Source organism: Tamandua tetradactyla, chromosome 4 (genome assembly GCF_023851605.1).
Source record: "Tamandua tetradactyla isolate mTamTet1 chromosome 4, mTamTet1.pri, whole genome shotgun sequence".
In the NCBI taxonomy this organism is placed as follows: domain Eukaryota; kingdom Metazoa; phylum Chordata; class Mammalia; order Pilosa; family Myrmecophagidae; genus Tamandua; species Tamandua tetradactyla.
Genome location: NC_135330.1, coordinates 21612637 through 21637934, shown reverse-complemented (window position 1 = coordinate 21637934; position 25298 = coordinate 21612637). Strand labels below are relative to the sequence as shown.

Sequence of the window (25298 nt, the reverse complement as noted above, 5' to 3'; positions counted from 1 at the left end):
GAGACTTGGACACAAAGTAGAATATGGGGCTCCATCCCAGCTCTGCACCCGGCATTGCCCAGGTCAGGAATGCTGACTGCCTTTCAGATTGGGAAAGAGAACCCTGGCTTTTGCCTCGGGTCTCTGGTCACTCTGTCTGAGCCAGGGCCGACCAGCCCCTGGTCTGATGCTCTCTGTGTGTACAGCTTTGAGCTGCAGTAGATTCCCAAACCCAAATCTGCTTCCTCTGCTCACTGGCCACCTCCTTCGCCCTCGGAGGACAAGTGTGCTCTGAGCATTGACAATGGGTAAGAAAGATATGATCCATTCCAAAGCCAGCTGGAAGGATGTGGAGGTTTTCCCTTGGTTTTACTGCTCTCCATTTGCGTGAGCACCTGCAGAGTTTTAACCGAATAAATTAGTGCATGGATATAACTTTCCTAAATAGTGCTTATGAGCAAAAGGAGAAGAGGAACTCCACAAATATCTGGAGCTCCCCAGCTGATTCTGGGATGTCAGGAGTTTTATAAACACACTGTCATGTTGTTTATTTCATGCATAGCTGTCTTCAGCCATGGCAATCAATGGATTTTGCTTTTCTTATTCTGTTAGCCCCAAACTGAAGTAGTACAACTGTGCTAGAGTGCCAGCTACCACTAAGCTACCAAATTACATTAGCAGATTCCCATGGGAAGGGTTCACCTAGGGATTTATATCTCAGGGCTGTCTGCAGGTTGCCAGCCAATGCCACCTTTGGTGGCCGGTCAGCTGTGGAGTGGGCATTGGCTACGAGTGCTGAAAGCTAAAGGCTAATGTTTGGTGTTTGGATGCCAAACTACAAATCCAAAGCTGATAGGGGACAGCTGGTGTTTGGAGCAAAGAAGGGGCCTTCAGGAGAAAGGGCATCAGCTCCTCCATCAACTCTTCCACCAGATAGGTGGAAAGAGAACAAGATTGGTAACAGAGTCCAGCAGGAGTTAGAAACAGGGTAAGATAATGGGTAATTGGAGCTGAAGGGATACAGACTGTGCAACAGGACTAGATACAAAAACTCAAAAATGGACAGCACAATAATACCTAATTGTAAAGTAATCATGTTAAAACACTGAATGAAGCTGCATCTGAGCTATAGGTTTTTTTTTTTTTGTCTGTCTGTTTGTTTGTTTGTCTTTTTTTTTCTTTTTCCTTTTCTTTTTTTTACTATTATTATTATTTTTATTTTTTTCCTCTATATTAACATTCTATATCTTTTTCTGTTGTTTTGCTAGTTCTTTTCCTAAATCGATGCAAATGTACTAAGAAATGATGATCAGGCATCTATGTGATGATGTTAAGAATTACTGATTGCATATGTAGAATGGAATGATTTCTAAATGTTGGGTTAATTTCTTTTTTTTTCTTTAATTAATAAAAAAAAAAAATCAACAATAAAAAAAGAGAACAAGACCTCAGGCCCCAGGTCAGATGTAGAAGGTGGCGTGGGCAGTGCAGGACAGCAGCCTCTCCAAATGCTGCTCTGAAGGGCGGCTGATGGGGGGCTGATGTGTGAAACTCCTGTACCTGGGGACGGAACCTTCCCAGACCCCAGATCCTTCTTGAGAGATTCAGCCTTGAGGGAGGAAAGGGCAATACTTGGACCTTTGAACTTTTCTGCTTCACTTTTCCCAGTTGGCTTCCTAGAGGTATTTTGAGGGCTTCTCATTACTTCAAAATGCTTGCTTCAGCCCAGAGTCTTTAGCCTTTTCTTTTCATGTCCAGAAGGCAGCAACATCTCTTCTAGCCATCCTAGGCTTCTGGAGGACCACAACCCTGATCCCTGGAGCCTGTCCCTTTTTGCCTTGATTTTTTTCCTTTTTTGTTACTTCGTGAAAGGGGTTGGGGTGGGCCCAGTCTGTTGGATATATTGTGTGTTCATGTGAAAACTCCCAGAGTAAACTCCTGCTCTCCGGTGGAAAACTGGATAAACACGGACTAGAGCACTGCCACCTGGCGCCCTGCTTACTGGCCTCTCAGCCCAGCCGCAGTGGTCTGGCTCGGATGGTTCCTCCCGCTGGAGGAGACCAGGGCATGTTCCTGGCTTTCATCACAGCCTCAGAGAAAGTTGTCCCAAACCCACTTTGGCTTCAGCCATCCAGTTGGCAGTGGATTCCCCAGTCTCACGCCCTGGATTTGCCCCCAGTCAGGCTCCCTGCTAAGACATAGTCAGGTTCTGATGGTGATGCTGGGGGTCCTGGAGGAGATGAGCCTGTGGCAGGGGAGGTGCTTGCGGCTCCGTCTGGCCTCTGACCTCTATACCAGCCTCCGGGAGAGGGGCAGGCCCTTTGCAAAGGTGGGATTCCTTAATTGGATGGAATGGAAGTTCTGGGAGAGGTCTGCTAGGAGCTGCCCTTCATTCTGCCACCATTGTTTCTAGCTTGGCTCCAGGGAAAAGAAAGAGTATGGTAATATCACCTTGTATTCAGAAGAATGAGGATAAAACAGGAGGGGGGAGGGGGAGGGAACCAAAAAAGATAAAAGGAAAGCGAATACGGGACTGTCTTTTATGGTGAATCATTAAATCTACCAGGTCTGTCATTGTTCTGAAAAATCAAAACCTGACTGTGTCTCAGCAGGAAGCCCAGTTAAGTGGGGTGAGGGGTCAGAGGTGGACTCTCACTTCCCTTGGTCTTTACTGTGCTACCCCTACCCTCAGCTATGCCCGATATCCCCAAGGCGGAGCCCCCCAGTTCACTCTATCTTCTGCCAGCGTTGGGTGGTGGTCCACAGCCTTGACTGGACAAGAGCAGTGGAGGGGCCCTGCTTCCTGGGGAAAACTTTGCATCACACGCCACCTGCCTGCACAGACCCCTGGGGCATCCTAGTCCTGAGCTGTCCCGGACCCTTCGGGGGAGTCATCCTTCCCCCAGGCCTTCCCCACTGCGCACCTCAACTCTTTCCTGGGTCAGTTTCTTTGCATTCACCCACCTACTCTCTATTCCAAAAATTCTTTCCCTCTTTGGGGTTTAAGCCTTATTTAAAAAAATATCATTTTCCATCATTCAAATAGGAGTTCAGGAGTAAACATGGGTGTTAAATCCACCAGCTTCTCCCAAGACTGTCCTCACATTTTCTCTCCCACCTGCCTTGTCATGAGGAATTCCCCTTGGGGGCACCGTGTTAGAAATCTTGTTAGAAAGCAGCACCCCTGGAAGGGGAATGAGGGGCACCATGGGAAAAGCGCAACTCAGGTCTGCCAGCTTTTCAGTAGGTTGAGAGCAAGATGTTCAGGGGAGACAGGGACCCCGGGAGGGTGGGAGGTGGGGCCCTGTGGGGACTGTTAAGCGAGAGGGTCACTTGCTGTGCGGTCCAGAGCAAGTGCTGGGCCCGCCTCGGCAGGGTGCGGATGCTCCTTCAGTGCCAGCTTTGCCTTTCAGACCTGGGCCTGTCCCCGCACCTCACGGCGCTCATGGCAGGTGGGCAGCCCCTGGGACACAGCAGCAGCACCGGGGACACCGGCTTCAGCTGCTCTCAGGACTCAGGTAAGCCTCATGCTGCATCGCCTCTCACCTGCCATGTCTCCCCATGCTGGAAGAAGGGCTGGCAGGAGGGTCTTTCTCACGGGTGCGGGAAGGACGCAGAGCCCAGAGTGCCGGATTTCCCTTCCTGGCACTGGCGCAAACCTGATCTGCTCTATGACTCAGCCCAGTCATTGTGTTTTTCTGTGCCTCAGTTTCCTTCTCTCTAAGAGGGGAATCACAGTTCCTGTGCTTTCTGTCACACAGGGCTATTGTGAGAATAAATTAGGTGAAAACTTTTGGAGTGTTTAAATATGAAATGATTGTGCAGTGTTACTATGAGCAGTATAGCCATTGGTGAAAGCAGGCCCCAAAGCCAGCCTGTCTGATTTTCAGTTTCCAGTTAGATTTTATTTTTGATAGAAGAATGATGTATTAGAAAAAATTCCCCAGAAAATCATCTAAAATAACATTTTCTGAAAGACATCCACAAGACCACTTGAAAACAAATATCCAGTGACACCGCGGAGAAGGCGGTCGAAATAAGTTACTGATCCCAATCAAGGGCTGGAGGGGTGGATGGGGTGAGAATACAACATGGGGACGCAGGTTTGTGAATAATAATTTTAAAAAAAACTGCAAGTTACCTAGGAGAGGGACTGGAAGGAAAATGAATTCTACGCAGACAACCACTAGCTGTTCAGGGTACACGCTGTGGTGCCCGTGGAGTGGGGCCTGCAGGGGAGCCCTGAGGCCAGGCTTGAACTTCTCCTCTTGCCCAGTCTGGCAGGTTTCACACCTCTTTGTTCTCAGTTGTGGCACCTACTCCCCTGCCTGGGAGAACTCTGATGTCTTTTTGTGTGTGTCTGAAGCAGCCCCACAGGTTTTCTGCAAACTCCCTGAAATGGGACAGGGTGTTTCTTGGGCAAGTACAGCCGAGTGTTAAGTGAGCCTGACCATGGTTTTGAATGAATGGGGGAGCGGTTCAGAAAGGGGAAGAGGAGATGGAGAGCAGCAGATTGGCAGAGGGGGCGAGGGGAGCTTTGTCCTACTGGTTATGTATGCACAGTCTGCCCTTCATCTCAGGAACAGATGTGATGCTGCTAGAAGACTACACAAATGATGACCACCCTCCCTCACACTGTACTTGCCCACCCAAGAGAAGGAGCTCTGTGACATTTGAGGATGAAGTAGAACAAATCAAAGGTTGGTGTCTGTAACTGCTTCAGGAAATCAGAGGAGAAAGGAAATGACTTTAGGAAGATTCCTTGGCCCAGCCCTCCCCTAACCTGATCACCTCTGCCCCACCCATGACTGCTCCCAACCCAATCCTCAGGAGCCCAGTTTTCAGAGCAGATAGCATCCCGGGCTGGCAGACAATGGCCCTTGGATTCAGCAGTGACACACACAGTAAAAGTGCAGCTCCTGATTCACCCTGTTGCCTCAGGATACAAGTTCCTGAACCCTCCATAATGTCTTAGCCTTAAACCCAAACTTGACCTTTCCTTCATGGATGATGCATGGTTATAAATCTGAACTTGCTTTCTCCAAGCCTCAGGTTCCTCAAGTGGAAAACAGAAATAATGGCCCAGTGAGTGCATTGACTTTGTTAGAGCAAAAGCTGCCATCCTGAGAGTCTGTGGCCCTAGAACAGACGTGGTCACTTGAGTTCTGTGAGACTAATGAGTTTTGTGGTAGTCCAATCCCTACATTTTTCTACCCTGCTTGTTCTGAACTCAGTCCGCAGCATCCTGATATTTGGGGTCTATTTCCCATCCAGACATTCTTGTTAGAAGAGTGACAGTGAAGGGGCCACCCAGGCTGCCCACAGATGTAGGGTTTCTTTTTCCCCCGATTATCAAATCACAAAGTGAGGACCCATCCACATGACTTGAGTGTGGGTGGAGTGGAGAAGTCCAGGGGCTTTTCCGATGTACGTTCTGTGGAACTGTAGAAATATGAAAATAAATATGGACCCTGGCAGAGTTTTCAGATCATAGTTAATCACATTTTTTTTCTGCTACTACTTTTAATGAGTTCAGAACTAATTGAGTTAGTCCCAGAGGTCAGAGAGAAGATATGAGAAATCTGTATCAAATCGTCCACTTTTTTGGTAAAGTGGATTGAAGAACAGAGCTTGAAACAGCAGCCATGTGGACTTTCTAATAAGTTACCGCTGTATAAAAAGGAAAAGAATTGAAGCCTCCCCCCAGAGTCTCCCAGCCCACATCGGGCCAAGCCTGCCCCATCAACCCTACTTTGTGGGGGATAACTATTCAGAAAGCAGACTCTTTTTGCAGGCTGTGAAGAGAGCAAGGCACCCATCGGATTAAGCCATTCCTCCCCCTGGAGAAAGAGCAAGTGGTGGCAGGGCAGAACGAGGCCATAAGTGTCCCTCCAATTCTTTTCCCACTTGGGGAGTAGGATGTGGGTTGCCGAGGAGTGGGGAATAAGATTTCTCTCCACAATGTCCAGAGAGTAATAGGCAGTGGGGCTAAGAGTAGTAGGGCATTGCAATTGAAGGCAGCTCCCCCTTCCTCTCTTCTTTTCATTTTAGTTGTTAGGGGTCCTAATCCTGGATAGGGTGCTCGAACCTTTAAGGCCACTTCCAACCCTGAGGTTGTCCAGGACTTTGGGGAATTTCTGAGTGAGTAGGTAAAGAAGAAGAGAGGACTTTTGGTTCTGTGGAAGTTTATCCACAGACGTATGGATTGCTTTGGGTTGCTGAAAGACCAGAGAACTCTTCCAAGATGTAAAATTTGGATTATTATTGATAGAAAGTATTTATCAAGCCCTTTTTATGGGTAAGACCTAGGCTAAGCATTGTAGAAGGGATTATCTCATTTAATGATCATATTAACCCTATGATGAGGTATATTACTATCCTTTTTTTACAGATAAGGAAACAGAAGATAAATTCAATAACTTTTCTGAGAATTCCTCAGTAGTAAGTAAGGGTTCAGGGCTCTGGTCCTTAACCTCTGTTTGCCTCCTTTTACTGGGGAAGGGAAACAACAGGAGGCACAAACCTGGCATAGCCATTGGTCTTAGCTCCTCGGCTAATCTCTTCTCTGTCTTCTTTCTCAGAAGCTGCCAAGAACTCTATTCTTCATGTGAAAGCTGAAGTGCACAAGTCCTTGGACAGTTATGCAGCCAGCTTGGCCAAAGCCATTGAGGCTGAAGCCAAAATCAACTTATTTGGGGAAGAGGCTTTGCCAGGGGTCTTGTTTGCAGCACGGACTGTTCCAGGGATGGGCTTTGGAGGCCGCCGAGGCAGCAGAACTCTTGCAAGTCAGAGGCTCCAGCTGCAGAGCATTGAAGAAGGGAACATTTTAGCTGCAGAACAGAGGTGAGGGCCTCATGGTGGCCTAGGGCCAAAGCCAGAGCTGCTACCCTGGAAGAATTCCCATCACTGATTGCATTGACATCCTGTGAGCCTGTCAGTGCATACGGCAATAGGGGAGGAACTACATCTGATATGCAGCCACCTAAAGAAAAGGATGAACATAATGTCTGCAATCAGCGACTTCATGTCTGCTGTAAAACCATCCATTGGCTTCTGGGCTCTGTGATAGGACCAGAGGCATCTGAAGCACAAAGAAAAGCAGTTGGAGGTGTGACTTTGACTTCTTTTGGCAAATGCTGCAAAGAGGGGGTGCTGGAGACCCTGCACTTGGAAGGAAACCAGTATATGGATTATTTCATTTTCTTCATGACCTGTCTCCTGATGTTCCGGCCACGTACTGTCCCAGAGGCTCTTGGGCTAAATCCCTTCCCAGCGCATGTTGGAGAACAGTGCTTCTTCTTAAAGCAAGATCATCCCCTGGGTTTCTGCGTGGTTGATGCTTTGATGCAGTCGGGGGTCATCAGTTCTAGACTAAGTGGGCTCCAGAGAGAGAGACCAGGACCAGAGCCCCCAGATCAAGTTCCCACACCTCGTGTCCTGGTTGTGACCTCATCTTCAGTGGAGTCATCTGCTAGTGACTGCAGGGGCATTCTACACGCCACTGTTGCTGAGGGCTGTGCCCAGCCTACCCACCTCCCTCTGGACAGATAATTTGGTATTTCAAAAAAAAAGGGAGAAACCACTATAAAAGACAGGAGGAAGGGGGCAGGTACCAAGTATTTCATTTTCAGAATTGGAAAAAAAAAAAAGAAATCCTCTGATTGAGACACATCATTGTCTTAGCGAGCCTGAATGGGACCATGGTGCCAAGCAGAGCCAGGAAATAGAGATGTTATTATTGGAGTGAACCCCGTTCACATAGGAAAGCCTCACTGAATAGATTCTATTTGTGATATTATAAGTTGCCAACTAGAATAGTTCCCCAGGGAATACTGCTAAGTTACTATTATTACGACCCCAGGCAGCGTAAGATAGAATGGAATGGAAAGAGCACTGGACTGGGAATCAGCAGCCTGGGTTCTCAGCCCACTTCTGCCTCTCCCCTCCTGAGGCTGTTTGTGGAATGGAAGAAGGGTATGCGGAGCTGGAGTAAATGGTCTCTAAGATCATTTCTGGCTCAGATCTAATTTGATCTCTTAATTTGTAAATTAGAGATAGGAAAAAAAAAAAAAGAGCCACAGGCCACATTTGTCTAATTTATTTGGTTTTGAGTTTAGTTTCTAATGGACAGATGAAGCGCTGCTTATTGGACTTGTCTGTTTAGACCAGAGCCTTGCTCAGATGCCAACCACAAAGACACACAAGTGGAGGAAAGGGGACACTTTCTTAAAGGTGGAAGTGGAAAAGAACAGTAGGGATTATGATTTGAGTGGTTAAACCTCTCTTCCTTGAGTTAAAACAGCAGATGGAGTTCAAGGTTGGAATAATTGCTGTAGTGACTTGAGAACTCACCGAATCTCCTCCTGCATCTTCCCTTCAACCTGGGTGGTTTAAATGAACTAAGTGTGGACCTTTCCCTACCTTCAGAATTCCAGGTGGCAGGAGAAGATAGATTCCAGTGAGGGTTAGCCGTGACTACTATTATGCAGCTATTTCAGAAAGTGAATTACCTTTGTGGTATTTTCTTTTGGATCTAGCTAGCTCCTGGTGAGGGTAATACCTTTTTACTGTGTGGCAGAAACCATGGTTGGCTGGTTCCTTGGTTTGCTACCTTCATGGTGATGAGTTCCCTCACCAACTATTCCTGGTTGGTTGGGTGCCAGGCACTGGTCTAGATTCTGGATGGGAGGCAGGGGGGAGCAGGTGGCCTTTCCTAGGAGTAGAGGGCAATTTAACCTGTGGGTTTTGCCGATGAAATGTGCATGTCAGACAGATTTTCTCTCTGGTGGCATTCCTTCATCTGAGGGTGGTTTTTGTTTTCTGTGTGTGTGTGTGTGTAAACACACACACATATATATATGAATATTTTCTAGCACTTGCCTGGTCTTTAGAGGGACCATTTTCCTCATCAACTAGTAGAAACAGGGCAGAGAAACGTTTACCTCTGGCCTGGAATAACTTGGGATGGGTCACTGTTTAGGCCTTTTTGAGTGTGGCAAATTGGCTTGTAACCCAAGGGTTGGAGAAATTCTTCCCTGGGCTACACTAGGTGCAGCTCTAGGGAAGGAATCTGGAGACATCAAGCCTCCATTGGCTACTCTGAGACTAACTGGGATATACTAGAATTTAGTTCAAGCTGATCTAGAAATGCTGCATTTCACAAAATGATTCATAATATTCCCTTTTTTCTATCGAGGGTCATTCATTTATTCATTTACCATTCACTGTACATCCACTATGAGCAAAGCACCAAGCTGGGCTCTGTGGGCAATACACTAAAGAGTTTTCACTCTGATTTAGGGTGTTCTAGTTTGCTAGCTGCCAGAATGCAACACACCAGAGATGGATTGGCTTTTAATAAAAGGGGATTTATTTTGTTAGTTCCTCAGAGGAAAAGCAGCTAACTTTCCACTGAGGTTCTTTCTTACGGGATGGTCTCTGCTGGTCTTCTCTCCAGGCCCCTGGGTTCCAATAACTTTCCCCGGGGTGACTTCTTTCTGCATCTCCAAAGGCCTGGGCTGAGCTGCAAGTGCTGAGATGAGGATGCCAAGCTGCTTGGCTGTGCTACCTTGCGCTCTCTCATTTAAGCACCCGCCAATTAAGTCAAACGTCACTCATTGCAGCAGACACACCTCCTAGCCCACTGCAGATGTAATTAGCAACAGATGAGGTTCACGTACCATTGGCTTATGTCCGCAGCAACAAAACTAGGTATGCTCACCTGGCCAAGTTGACAACTGAATCTAACACATAGGGTAAGAACTGGGGGATACTGGCTCTAATAAATGGAGTCAAGTAATATTATAGAAAAAACTGTGGACCCCAGAGGAGGTAGATATTTCCAACAAGGGAATTAGAGATGACTCCATGAAGTAGGTGGGGGTTTGAGCCAAGTCTCCGAGCATATTTGGCAGCTAGCACCATATTTTGCACATTCAAGAAATTAAATTTGCTTTAATTTAGTTCTAGAGAGAGAGAGAAAATATAATCCAAATACGTTTTGAAGTTTCTGAGGCATTTTTCAGCATACCTACCTTCAATGCAGAAAGCAAAATGCACAACTGCCCCCACTAATCCCAGACTTACTAGCTGTGAGTGTAGTGGCAGGCTCAATCCCTTCCTGAGATGACCACATGGACAGTGACAGGTGGGACACTTGGCTATTTGTTCACTTGAATAAACTTAAGTCCTGCACCTTCTGGGTTTGACAGGACTTTAGGGCTGTTATGCATCTCTACTTCTTTCACTGAGATTTCCACTTGGCTGGATCCCTGTGCTATGTTCCTGATACCAGGTGTGGGGCTGATACGCCCCAGAAAGCACTGGGAGTCTCACACTAGAGCCCACATCTTAATACCTGGCCTTGTCCTCTAGCCAAGCATCAAGACTGGTGTTCAGGACACAGGCACTAGATGGCGGCAATGTGGCTGTGAGATTCCACTAGCAGTTCCCAAAATGCATAGCTGAGGATTACCTTGTAGGCTTGTTTCTGGCAGAGAACTCTTAACTCCTTGAGTCCTCATTCTTTAAAGGCCCACCTAGCTAGCCTGCTTACATGTGTGGTCCCCATTCGGGCTCACAGGGACTGCCACTACTCAACTGTGTGATCTGTTGTGATCATATCTCCTGTAGGAGAGGGTTGAGGAGGAGTGTAAGACAAAGGGCCACCTAGAGTTTTGATTCTCATTTAAGGGGCCTCCCGTGTAGTTTCTCTGCGCAGAACTGAGCACCTAGTGAGACAATCTCAAAGAATATTTGTGGCCTCTGTCATTTGGATTGGAATAGGAGAGGAAGAGTGCTTTGATACAAGAGGTTGTTTAGATTTAACTGTGGGCATTTTTCCATCTTGACAGTATGCGTTTGAGAGACCTAAAGATTAGAGCTATCTCTCTGGACAGCCTCTGAGATATACTCACAAGTATTCAGCCTTAAACCCAGCTCTCTCCTGTCTAGAAAGGATGTTGCTATAACAGGAAAGGTGAGGAACTAACATTTATTGTCTACTCTGTGTACTACCCATTAGATATCTGAGTGCCCACTGGGTGTTAGGCACTAAATTTGGCACTTCGAAATGCTTTACCTCATTTCACTTCAGTGCAAATGAGTGCTAATGTGATATAGTGGGACTAGCACAGGTTAAGTTTTGGGTTCAGATTCCACTGGGCTGTTTATTTGTAGGTGTTCTTGGGCAAGCTGCTCAATCTTTCTTTCCACATCTCAGTTTCCTCATTGTGAAATGGATTTTGGAGACTTTTCTCTTTGGGGACTCATAGAATCCAGGAAGGCTTCCCTTATAGAATGACTGTATCAGTAAAATGAGGTAAAACTTGCAAGGCACCCAGCACAGTACCTGGTGCACAGTTGATGTTGAGGAACTAGTATTCTCAATCGCTCAGTGAGGTGGGTATTACTATTGCTTTATAGGAATCTCTGTGAAAAGAAGTATCTTGAAAAAAATCGTATCCTCAGTAGGTGTTGAAGGTCATTATCATGGGAATTTTCATGTTTCTTGAATAGCACCAACAGGTCTTTTGGGCAGAAGGAATAGAATGAGGAAGGGGAAAGCAATGGGAGGGAGGAGAGGCTAAACAGCATTTGGAATTCAAGACCTGAGGGAAGAGTGGGCTTTCCTCCTAAGTAACCCTTTTGGGCCTGTTTACACAGAGGTAAAATAATCCTAAATTGCTCTGAATGGATTATCAAAGATGATCAAACTCCTGGGCCTGGTATAGAGTCCCTAATCACAGTGTGAGTTCAGCCTTGACCTCAGGTCTGGCCCAGAAGGATGTTCTACAGAGAAATGCCCTTGGGTGCTAAGGACAGCTCTGTCCTGTAGTGAGGGTCTTGGCCTTGACTCTTGAGTTCAGACTCTCTAATCCTCCAAGCTCCTGAGGGAAGAGCCAGGAGTCTATGCTAGCCACAGTATATGCAGAAACCCCATGTGAAGCCTGTGGGACACAAGGGAAACCACAGTTGTCATTCTTGAGGCAAAAAAAAATGGCTTTGATTGCAGTCATATGACTATAAGAAGGAGCAGAGCTATACTCTCCTGAGGGGTCTGAGAGAGGGGACACAGAGAATCCAGAAAGGCCTAGGACATGAAATGAGTTGGGCTGCTTTCAGGGCCAAACTCCAGGTCTTGGCCATGTGGCCGAGGAAGAAGTCAGCTTTGCTGTTCTAGGAGGAGGCACGGTAGTTAAGTCATCAATATCAGAATATGCCAACTGGGTTTTATAATAAGTATTGTAAACCAAGGAGCCTGCCCGGCCTAAAAAAAAAAATCACAGGTCCAAGGAAAGTGATTTGAATCACTGGAATAAATTCAAAGCACAAACTCTACACAAAGAGCATAATTTTGGTCAGTGTTATTTTTATAAGAACATAATATACAAAGCTATGTTCATTCCCTCAGAAAATGTTTTCCTTAGCAGTATTAATAGCTTAAGAATTAGAAACCACTTGTTTTTCCTTTTGACCCTTCCATTTTGAAATAATCACAAATCACAGGCAAGTCAGCCCCTCCCTGAGGTAAAGATTTTTCTAGGAAGGATCACAAGCCAGGTTGGCAGGCCATGCTGGGTGAAGTAATATGTTTGCCTGGGAACAGGTCCATTAGTGATGTGGACATACCTGAAGAGATAGAGTCTTGTGCTGTGTTCCATTAATGGACTCCTGGATGCAGAAGTGGTTAAAAACGAAGCTTCAAAACAAAACAAACTAATCCTGAAATATATTCCACTTTGGATGGTTTTCTTTTTAAGTAAAGAAAAACGTTTAGGATGATTGCAAATCAATATTTATAAAGAAGTGTATTTAGAATAGTTTTCTTTACCTGATTAAATATCTTTTTACTATGTGTACAGCTTGGAAATTGTGAATAATTAAATACTCTGGACTTTTTGGGTCTGCCCTGCCCCTACAGCCACCTCTGTTTCAGACTCCCTTCACATGGATGCATATAACTAAAAGAGGAGACTGAACAGGGAGGGGCAGACTACTGCAGAATTGGAAGAGGGGAGGTGCCCATTCCAGAGTCACTTGGGTACAACTATCCACACATTTTCATAAATTCCCTAAGCAGTTAGAATCAAGGAATATTTTAAATGACTTCCCAGCATGCCCAAGAAACACCGAGTATTCTTAACCCAAAGATTTTTAAAAGATTTACTGAATATCACTATTTTATAACCCATAGTTAAAATCAGTGTGTGGTGGCAGATTATCATGGAGTCTCAGAACCACCTTAGCGCATAACCCACCCCTCCCAACCCCCCATCACCTGCCATCATTAAGGTCATATTCCCTTTCCTGAGTCGGTAGGGAAGTCTAGGGTCAATCATTTAACTGTCTGCCCCCCACTTCCCTCCAAACAGCAAATCTTGGGAGTAGCCAGGGCTTGTGAACTCTGCCTCTATAGAATGTCCCCTCTTTGCTGCCCTTTAAACTTGCTTGTCTGGCCTGCCCTGAGCCTGAGTTATAAACAACACCAAAACTCTCAGCAAAACCACTCAAGGCAGGGAACTTAATTTGACAAATACCATTTTGGTTTTCTTCTATTGCTTTTCTTGCCAAAGAGGTACTCCTCTACCACAATGAGCCCCCTAAAACCTTTCCCCTGTCAGTTTCCAATACCCATCTGTACCATATTCCAGTTTTTTATTACAATGTAAGAAGTGTCATATTGTGTACTTACAGCAGTCTGTTTCAGTTATTCTGTGAAGACCTTCAGCCTCCATGGTTTCACGTGGTCCACATACAGCCTGTGATGAAGTTTTACAAACTCTATTACTCTATTTTAGAGAAGAGTAGCTCAGAAGTCAGTTGGTTTGACCAGGTCACATAGTGGGAACCAGAAACTAAGATCCTTGCACTTTCTGGAAATCATTCAATTGCCTTGTTTGGTTCAAGCTCTGATTCCTTTTCCCCTTCAACCATTTCCCTTTTTTCCTAATCTGGAGCTAGAAACTGAATTCCAACTCAACTAAGCCAATTTAACAGTTAATTTCCCTCCAACAATAAAACTAACCTGCCTCTCTTAGCAGTGTGTTTGGGCATACAGCCATTTTGTGGGGAGAAGAGATCCTTGATCTCCATAAAGAAGATAGATGCTTTGCTGAACCTGTGGTTCTGTTCATAGCCAAACTGGTCAGGAATTATGTCTTACTCTTAATATTTTAGTCCTTCTGCAGGGTTCCTGGAAATAAGAGGAAACTTTAAGTTACCTACCAAATAAACAAAACGAAAGCAGGTACCTGTTACAGCAAAAACACTAAAAGCACTGACAGAGGGGTTCAGGATTGAGATGACCATGGAACACCATCAGATTTTCATTGGCCCTGGCTTCTAATGACTGCTACACGGTCATGGATGGTCTCATATCTACCTCCAGAGTGTGGTCGAGAGATGGGGCTCAAGGCTGGTGCTGGTGATGGATACGGTAACATGGATCTACAGCTCCAACATTTTCTTTCTTCTGTTATTGTTATAATTTCAGCAGCACTAAATGGCTGTCTCAAGATGAGTTCAAATTAAGTCCAAGCATAAAGTTCAAATTCTTCTCCAATTGTTAGTTGGCAAGAAGGTATAGTGAAGATAGTTTCTAACTGGACTACAGATCACAGGGAAGTTGCCTGGGTTACCTGCTGTCCTCCACAAGTAAGTTCTGAAGAGCTCATTGGCCAGAGACTCCAAGGCCCTGGTTACAAAGGCTCACATTTAAAATGCAGAAATGATACACTCTTCCAGAAACCTATAATAGCAAATGCCAAGTGTATGTCTATGTGTGTGAATGAGAAGAGAGAGAACACAGAGCTTTTGAAATGGTCCTTGTAGACAACTAAAACTGGATACCACAAACCATTCTTTGCCATGATTACTTTTTTGCCTCCAAGGTATCATGAGGCAGCAAATCAACTCTCCCCCCATCCTGGAGGCTTCTGAAGAAGGCTTTCTTTGGACATCAGGAAAGCAGCAAAAGGAAACTTGGATGAGTAGTATGTTCATGTGGATAATGAGGAGAAAACTAAAGTATATGGAAAAAATAATTTAGAATCAAGAAAATATTTACTTCGCAAATGGATCCAGAGATGTAGTATGTGCCCAGGTTGATGGAAAGACCAGCAGAGTGAAAACGGGGTGGTGGTGGTGTTGAGGGTCTGCAGGAGCAGTTTTTGGTCATAACCTGTAAGACAGCCTGGGTGTGGATGGTGAAAGTTGAGTGGAGACAGACACCTAAAGATAAGGTAGACCAGGAATTAAAGGATTGGATGGTCAACAAAGTTCAGTTGAAATCTAGAAGGTGGAGAGAGAAAACCAGAAGCTAGAAGCTTAAAAAAAAATAGCTTGTGCTTATGTAAATGTGAGATATCAGTGATACTCAGTGATTTATGCTTGATGCATACTTTTGTATCCATGTAATGAGGAACCAATAGGAGATGATATGAAGATGAAGATAAAGTACTTTAAAAGAAGAAATGAAAAAATCTTTTCTATATGATCCTATCACATAGAAGTTACAATGGTAAAGGTTATTAAATCTAGATGAAAAAGTTCTCTATGTTACAGGAAAGACTGAAAATGTGGGTCAAAGTAGTAAGATGACAAAAGCCAAGCATTTAATAAAAAGTCAAATGCAGGATATTTTAAAACATCCAACTCTTTTAATTAGAAAGCAACAAACATGCAAATGGCAAGTATAGAAATTTATTTGAACCAACATTTTCACTATAATGAAAATTACTCTTCAACATTGATCCAAGCTCCCACATCTGAAGGTTAGGGAAAATATTGCACTTTGCATCTTCTAGCATGACTCACACATGGCAAAAAGTTTTTAAAACATTTTGCTAATTTTGTCTTACACACTCTCTCAAATTCATGCACACAATCATTCCAAACCAATGTTAGGTTATCACCCCAAAAGGGAAAAACTCCAAAACCAAAACCTTAAAATTGCACTAAAGCTCTGTAAAGAAAAAAATATAATAAATGTCTTATACAAATTTCAGAACATCTAAGTGCTTGCCAACAAGTGTTGATTATTCTTCATCCTCATTTTCATTCTCCTGACCAGAGCCTTCTGATCTGTCACCCTCCAACCGGTCTGAAAAACAGATACGGGAATCATTAAATACTTTTAGTTTTACAATTACAGATAATTTTTATGCCTTTCATTTAAAACTGATTAAAATTCCATAATTCAAAGTATTCACTATGGACAAATCAGCTCACTAATTGAGTATAAATAAGTTATTACTTTTGCCTCTAGAAGCAAATAAAGAATAAAGGAAACAGTCCTATTAGCTTTAAATATACCTAGAATTCTTATGCGCGCGCGCACACACACACACACACACACACACACACACACACACACACACATTAATATATAAATTTAAAGCCCTGAAGATCTTGACATACTATCCTTTGCAGTGGTTTTTAAACTGTGTTCCTTGGAATGTAGGATTCTAAGGAGGTATATCAGGTACCACCAAGGGAAGTGAGGGGGAGGCTGTGGTAGAGAATCTAGTACTATCCGTGATGATCTCTAATTCTATTTGTAAAAAGATTTTTTTTTTAATTAAATGCCACGTTCCAGGCATTGTACTGAGAATTGAGGATACAATAGTGATGAAAAAAGATGTAGTATCTGTCCTCAAGGAGCTTATCCAGATTCCCAAAACTAATACATAATTACAAATTGTGGTGCATTCTTACTTTGGCAATCTCATCTCCTGACATGCTCACCCCAGCTGACTTCTAAGGATGGCACGCTTTCTCAAGTTTTCATGATTTACACTTGCTATTCCTCTGCTTGGGACATTTTCTCCCAATTCTCCAGTTATCAGGATTCTGTGCTTGTCTCAATACAGCTAGCAATCCTTTAACAAAACTTCTCTGACTTCTTCAAATACCCAACCAGCAGAATTACTAACTCAACTCACCCCTTTTATCTCCTATCCTATATGAACTTTATAATAACGATCACGAGTACAGTAATAGTTTTACATGTCTTTCTCCATACTAAACTAAACTCTTGGAGCACAGAAGATGTATCTTTTTTTTATCTTTATAGTTTCAAGGCCTATTTCAAGAATGTTCAATAAATGTTTGTTGAATAAATGAATATGTTTGACTAAGATAAGATATATTACATTAAGCAGTATATAAAGGAGGCAGCAGTGATTAATTATAATCACTACCATCACTAGGATGAAATCTTTCTGCCACAATAACACTGCTCCAAGGTGACATGGAAAATATTTAGGTTAGACACAGGACAATAGTTCAATCCCAATGTCAACAGCTAGAGAAGACTTTACTGTACACTGTATACTTAACTGTATAGTGCTTGAGCGTTCCCACTGGATCGTATTACCAGGAATGTCGTAGAGCAGGACCAATGTGTTTAATGGTCTAAATGAACTGGATTAAATTCTCTCTAGTGCTGACTCCATTCCAAGGTCAAATAAAAAGTTTTTTGATTATTCATAATTTTATAAATTCATGTACTGGTTTTACTCTAAGCAGATTACTCAGAATTACAAAAATAGAATTGTAAAATGGGTTATACTGAGACTTCCGGAGAAGATGGCGGCTTAGTAAGACGCGCAGATCTTAGTTCCTCCTTCAGAACAGCTACTAGGGAAGTAGAAACGATTCAGAACAGCTCCCAAAGCCACAACAGAGATCAAACAGACAGCGTACCCCATCCTGGAACGGCTGACTGGCTGAGAGAACCTGCTCCGGTGAAATCGCCGAGGGGCGCGGGCTTCACCGGGCGGGGCGGCAAGCGGACGGAGTCACTCCCTTCCCCCTTCCCGGGCCGGCTGGGAGAATTGGACAGGTGGAACCCTCAAACCGCGGCGGATGGCGCCAACACCACGTGCGGCCCCCCGGACCAACTGAGAGAATTGGATCGGAAATCCCCAGGCCGCGGAGAACGGTGACGGGGAGGGGGGCCCTTCCAAACACGTGACTCCCCGGGAAGGGTGCACTCTCCAGGGCCATGACAGTTGGCACCCTCCCGCCACGCTTGGCGCCCTGGGCCGACTAGGAAATTTGGACGGGCGCTCTCCCGGGCTGCGGCGGCTGTCAACCCTCCCTGCGTTCGGACCCCGGGCCGGCTGGCACTCTTCCAAGCCGCTTCGACTGGCGAACCTCTCCGACGGCGAGAGTTTTCCAAAGTTAAAGGACTCACAGCACCTTTTACTGGTGGGACCCGCAGACAAACGTGTGCCACGAGTGCCACCTACTGGGCAGGATAAGAAAAACAGAACCCAGAGATTTCACAGAAAAATCTTCCAAACTGTTGGATCCAACACCCAGGGAAATCTGTCTAAATGCCCAGACACCAGCAGAAGATGACGGATCACGCTCAAAAAATTGAAAATATGGCCCAGTCAAAGGAACAAACCAATAGTTCAAATGAGATACAGGAGCTGAGACAACTAATGCTGAATATACGAACAGAAATGGAAAACCTCTTCAAAAACGAAATCGATAAATTGAGGGAGGACATGAAGAAGACATGGGCTGAACAAAAAGAAGAAATAGAAAAACCGAAAAAACAAATCACAGAACTTATGGAAGTGAAGGACAAAGTAGAAAAGATGGAAAAAACAATGGATACCTACAATGATAGATTTAAAGAGACAGAAGATAGAATTAGTGATTTGGAGGATGGAACATCTGAATTCCAAAAAGAAACAGAAACTATCGGGGAAAGAATGGAAAAATTTGAACAGGGTATCGGGGAACTCAAGGACAATATGAACCGCACAAATATACATGTTGTGGGTGTCCCAGAAGGAGAAGAGAAGGGAAAAGGAGGAGAAAAACTAATGGAAGAAATTATCACTGAAAATTTCCCAACTCTTATGAAAGACCTAAAATTACAGATCCAAGAAGTGCAGCGCACCCCAAAGAGATTAGACCCAAATAGGCGCTCTCCAAGACACTTACTAGTTAGAATGTCAGAGGTCAAAGAGAAAGAGAGGATCTTGAAAGCAGCGAGAGAGAAGCAATCCATCACATACAAGGGAAACCCAATAAGACTATGTGTAGATTTCTCAGCAGAAACCATGGAGGCTAGAAGACAGTGGGATGATATATGTAAATTACTAAAAGAGAAAAACTGCCAACCAAGACTCCTATATCCAGCAAAATTGTCCTTCAAAAATGAGGGAGAAATTAAAACATTTTCAGACAAAAAGTCACTGAGAGAATTTGTGACCAAGAGACCAGCTCTGCAAGAAATACTAAAGGGAGCACTAGAGTCAGATACAAAAAGTAGAAGAGAGAGGTATGGAGAAGAGTGTAGAAAGAAGGAAAGTCAGATATGATATATATAATACAAAACGCAAAATGGTAGAGGAAAATATTATCCAAACAGTACTAACACTAAATGTTAATGGACTGAACTCCCCAATCAAAAGACATAGACTGGCAGAATGGATTAAAAAACAGGATCCTTCCATATGCTGTCTACAGGAAACACATCTTAGACCCAAAGATAAACATAGGTTGAAAGTGAAAGGTTGGGAAAAGATATTTCATGCAAATAACAACCAGAAAAGAGCAGGAGTGGCTATACTAATATCAGCAAGTTAGACTTCAAATGTAAAACAGTTAAAAGAGACAAAGAAGGACACTATATACTAATAAAAGGAACAATTAAACAAGAAGACATAACAATCATAAATATTTATGCACCGAACCAGAATGCCCCAAAATACGTGAGGAATACACTGCAAACACTGAAAAGGGAAATAGACACATATACAGTAATAGTTGGAGACTTCAATTCCCCACTCTCATCAATGGACAGAACATCTACACAGAGGATCAATAAAGAAATAGAGACTCTGAATATTACTATAAATGAGCTAGACTTAACAGACATTTACAGGACATTACATCCCACAACAGCAGGATACACCTTTTTCTCAGGTGCTCATGGATCATTCTCAAAGATAGACCATATGCTGGGTCAAAAAGCAAGTCTTAACAAATTTAAAAAGATTGAAATCATACACAACACTTTCTCGGACCATAAAGTAATGAAGCTGGAAATCAATAATAGGCGGAGTGCCAGAAAATTCACAAATACATGGAGGCTCAACAACACACTCTTAAACAACCAGTGGGTCAAAGAAGAAATTGCAAGAGAAATTAGTAAATACCTAGAGGCGAATGAAAATGAAAACACAACTTATCAAAACTTATGGGATGCAGCAAAGGCAGTGCTAAGAGGGAAATTTATTACCCTAAATGCCTTTATCAGAAAAGAAGAAAAGGCAAAAATGCAGGAATTAACTGTCCACTTGGAAGAACTGGAGAAAGAACAGCAAACGAATCCCAAAGCAAGCAAAAAGAAAGAAATAACAAAGATCAGAGCAGAAATAAATGAAATTGAAAACATGAAAACAATAGAGAAAATCAATAAGACCAGAAGTTGGCTCTATGAGAAAATCAATAAGATTGATGGGCCCTTAGCAAGACTGACAAAAAGAAGAAGAGAGAGGATGCAAATAAATAAGATCAGAAATGGAAGAGGAGACATAACTACTGACCTCACGGAAATAAAGGAGGTAATAACAGGATACTATGAACAACTTTATGCTAATAAATACAACAATTTAGATGAAATGGACAGGTTCCTGGAAAGACATGAACAACCAACTTTGACTCAAGAAGAAATAGATGACCTCAACAAACCAATCACAAGTAAAGAAATTGAATTAGTCATTCAAAAGCTTCCTAAAAAGAAAAGTCCAGGACCAGACGGCTTCACATGTGAATTCTATCAAACATTCCAGAAAGAATTAGTACCAACTCTCCTCAAACTCTTCAAAAAAATCAAAGTGGAGGGAAAACTACCTAATTCATTCTATGAAGCCAATATCACCCTCATACCAAAACCAGGCAAAGATATTACAAAAAAAGAAAACTATAGACCAATCTCTCTAGTGAATCTAGATGCAAAAATCCTCAATAAAATTCTAGCAAATCGTATCCAACAACACATTAAAAGAATTATACATCATGACCAAGTAGGATTCATCCCAGGTATGCAAGGATGGTTCAACATAAGAAAATCAATTAATGTAATACACCATACCAACAAATCAAAGCAGAAAAATCACATGATCATCTCAATTGATGCAGAGAAGGCATTTGACAAGATTCAACATCCTTTCCTGTTGAAAACACTTCAAAAGATAGGAATACAAGGGAACTTCCTTAAAATGATAGAGGGAATATATGAAAAACCCACAGCTAATATCATCCTCAATGGGGAAAAATTGAAAACGTTCCCCCTAAGATCAGGAGCAAGACAAGGATGTCCACTATCACCACTATTATTCAACATTGTGTTGGAGGTTCTAGCCAGAGCAGTTAGACAAGAAAAAGAAATACAAGGCATCAAAATAGGAAAGGAAGAAGTAAAACTATCACTGTTTGCAGACGATATGATACTATACGTCGAAAACCCGGAAAAATCCACAACAAAACTACTAGAGCTAATAAATGAGTACAGCAAAGTAGCAGATTACAAGATCAACATTCAAAAATCTGTAGCATTTCTATACACTAGTAATGAACAAGCTGAGGGGGAAATCAAGAAACAAATCCCATTTACAATTGCAACTAAAAGAATAAAATACCTAGGAATAAATTTAACTAAAGAGACAAAAACCTATATAAGAAAACTACAAAAAACTGTTAAAAGAAATCACAGAAGACCTAAAGAGATGGAAGGGCATACCGTGTTCATGGATTGGAAGACTAAATATAGTTAAGATGTCAATCCTACCTAAATTGATTTACAGATTCAATGTAATACCAATCAAAATCCCAACAACTTATTTTTCAGAAATAGAAAAACCAATAAGCAAATTTATCTGAAGGGCAGGGTGCCCCGAATTGCTAAAAACATCTTGAGGAAAAAAAACGAAGCTGGAGGTCTCGCGCTGCCTGACTTTAAGGCATATTATGAAGCCACTGTGGTCAAAACAGCATGGTATTGGCATAAAGATAGATATATCGACCAATGGAATCGAATAGAGTGCTCAGATATAGACCCTCTCATCTATGGACATTTGATCTTTGATAAGGCAGTCAAGCCAACTCACGTGGGACAGAAGAGTCTCTTCAATAAATGGTGCCTAGAGAACTGGATATCCATATGCAAAAGAATGAAAGAAGACCCATATCTCACACCCTATACAAAGTTAACTCAAAATGGATCAAAGATCTAAACATTAGCTCTAAGACCATAAAACAGTTAGAGGAAAATGTTGGGAGATATCTTATGAAACTTACAAATGGAGGCGGTTTTATGAACCTTAAACCTAAAGCAAGAGCACTGAAGAAGGAAATAAATAAATGGGAACTCCTCAAAATTAAACACTTTTGTGCATCAAAGAACTTCATCAAGAAAGTAGAAAGACAGCCTACACAATGGGAGACAATATTTGGAAATGACATATCAGATAAAGGTCTAGTATCCAGAATTTATAAAGAGATTGTTCAACTCAACAACAAAAAAACAGCCAACCCAATTAAAATGGGAAAAAGACTTGAACAGACACCTATCAGAAGAAGAAATACAAATGGCCAAAAGGCACATGAAGAGATGCTCAACGTTCTTCACCATTAGAGAAATGCAAATCAAAACCACAATGAGATATCATCTCACACCCACCAGAATGGCCATTATCAACAAAACAGAAAATGACAAGTGCTGGAGAGGATGCGGAGAAAGAGGCACACTTATCCACTGTTGGTGGGAATGTCAAATGGTGTAACCACTGTGGAAGGCAGTTTGGCGGTTCCTCAAAAAGCTGAATATAGAATTGCCATACAACCCAGCAATACCATTGCTGGGAATCTACTCAAAGGACTTAAGGGCAAAGACACAAACGGACATTTGCACACCAATGTTTATAGCAGCGTTATTTACAATTGCAAAGAGATGGAAACAGCCAAAATCTCCATCAACAGAAGAATGGCTAAACAAACTGTGGTATATACATACGATGGAATATTATGCAGCTTTAAGACAGGACAAACTTATGAAGCATGTAATAACATGGATGGACCTAGAGAACATTATGCTGAGTGAGTCTAGCCAAAAACTAAAGGACAAATACTGTATGGTCCCACTGATGTGAACCGACATTCGAGAATAAACTTGGAATATGTCATGGTAACAGAGTCCAGCAGGAGGTAGAAACAGGGTAAGATAATGGGCAATTGGAGTTGAAGGGATACAGACTGTGCAACAGGACTAGATACAAAAACTCAAAAATGGACTGCACAATAATACCTAATTGTAAAGTAATCATGTTAAAACACCGAATGAAGCTGCATCTGAGCTATAGGGTTTTTTGTTTGTTTGTTTGTTTTTTGTTTTTTTTTTACTATTTTTATTACTTTTATTTTTTTCTTCTCTATATTAACATTCTATACTTTTTCTGTTGTGTTGCTAGTTCTTCTGAACTGATGCAAATGTACTAAGAAACGATGATCATGCATCTATGTGATGATGTTAAGAATTACTGATTGCATATGTAGAATGGTATGATGTCTAAATGTTGGGTTAATTTCTTTTTTTCTTTTTTTCCGTTAATTAATAAAAAAAAAAAAAGGGTTATACTATAAAAATTTTAGCCTCTGAAAAATAAGATTGCCATACTCAATCAAATGAGTGTTGGATCAAAAGAGTGTTGAGCACAATACATTACCAACTGCTTAAGGAATTAATGAGATAATGTATGAATGTATGAGTATATGGCTTATAACCTTAAATTATAAAAATTTTATTTACTATTACATCAGTAAATATACTGTAAAATAAAATGACCAAAATAAGATTGGAATAGACCTTCACAGGTCATTAAAGGAATTTAAACACTGGAGTAGAATATGTGACCTAGTAAAAGTCTATATAAGGGATGCTATTATAAAAGAGATGCCATTATTTTTGTGAAAGAACAAAACATTAAATTTCCATTCTATTTAAATAGATACCATGAGTGCGAAAGCTTAGTATAACTGATATTCAATAATCTGAATATTCTGTCAAAAATAAAAAATAAACACCTTGATAAACTTATTCTGTCATGTTAGCAGAACACGAGAAAACATTATCAGCTTATTTAAAAGTGTGTTATCAGCTTATTTAAAAGTGTGTAGTCTTCTTAAAATTTGTTTTGGTTGTCACGCTGTAAATTAAGATAGGAGAAATCAAAGGTTAAGAACAAATGCAACATTCTTTAAAATCAGGGAGTTTGCAGCAGAATTAGAATTCTACAGTTCAAAGCAAGCCATCAGGAGACAAGTGATGGCCAATGTGATCTCCTAATAAGCTCTTAACATGATGTCACAGAATATACATCTGTGACTTCTGAAATAAGAAGGAAGGCAGGATAGTTGCTCCAACTCAACCAACTGCTACAGAACCATCCCTGAACGTGTCAACACAATTTCTAAGAATAAAGGAAATGAAATATCCTTGTTCAGGAAGTGCTACCTAGGCAGCAAAATTACAAAGTAGTTCCATACTTTTCACAAATCTCTGGTTGGCAATAAGAGAACAAGGAGGTTTGAGGAACAATATGTTTTTATGAAACATGGAAATAAAAATTGCTTCTATATCTACTTTTTCAGAGGTAGAAATGGCAATATTGCTTTTGCAAACAAGGAAAGTTTGTTTTATTCTGTTAGAAATATTTCTTCGGGAAATTATTTTTGGCTGGGGCAGGTAGGATATGAAGAAATATTAAGTTTCTTATGTAAGGCATTTATGGGGAGAGTGGGGAAATACGGGGAAGAAAAAAAAACCCAAAGGAAAACTGTGTTCCCCCAAAATACTGTTGTTTTATTTTCCAGCCTATTCTCCACAAAGAATTTATTTACTTGCTTAAATAATGAATACAAGGCTCAATGCTAGGAAGAGATTTGATACTAGAAGTATATTCATTCACCCATTCATGCAACAAACATTTACTGAGCCACTATTATGTGCTAGCCACTATTCCAGGAGCTAAAGATCCGGCTATCAATAAGACGAATGAAATCTCTGCTCTTAAGAAGCTTACTTTCTAGACGAGGGAGATAGATCACAAGCAAGACAACAAATGTGTTTTTCTCCTTTAATCTGTAATAAGGCAACAAATGAAATGAAAAGTAAAAGTGACAAATACTTGAGTAAAATAAAATAAGGTGAAGAATAGAGAGTGACAGTGAGGGGAAGGGTATAGGAGGGCACAGTGAGCTATCTTAGGTTGGGTACCAGGGAAGATCTTTTTAAA

The 25298-nt window shown here is 42.1% G+C and overlaps 2 protein-coding genes across 9 annotated transcripts in view; one reads left to right on the top strand and one right to left on the bottom strand.

Annotated features, from left to right (window-relative positions):
• GPR161 (G protein-coupled receptor 161) overlaps positions 1 to 16322 on the top strand; it is a 48701-nt gene extending 32379 nt beyond the window's left edge. For both annotated transcript variants that reach the window (XM_077156893.1, XM_077156894.1), the window contains exons 4-6: positions 3393 to 3497; positions 4560 to 4679; positions 6561 to 16322. In XM_077156893.1, the coding sequence (XP_077013008.1) occupies positions 3393 to 3497; positions 4560 to 4679; positions 6561 to 6826 (491 nt within the window). In that variant the 3' untranslated portion in view covers positions 6827 to 16322. The remainder of the gene's footprint in view (positions 1 to 3392; positions 3498 to 4559; positions 4680 to 6560) is intronic.
• The window catches only part of DCAF6 (DDB1 and CUL4 associated factor 6), a 215136-nt gene continuing 205454 nt past the window's right edge, over positions 15617 to 25298 (bottom strand). For all 7 annotated transcript variants that reach the window (XM_077156886.1, XM_077156887.1, XM_077156888.1 and 4 more), the window contains one exon: positions 15617 to 16081. In XM_077156886.1, the coding sequence (XP_077013001.1) occupies positions 16017 to 16081 (65 nt within the window). In that variant the 3' untranslated portion in view covers positions 15617 to 16016. The remainder of the gene's footprint in view (positions 16082 to 25298) is intronic.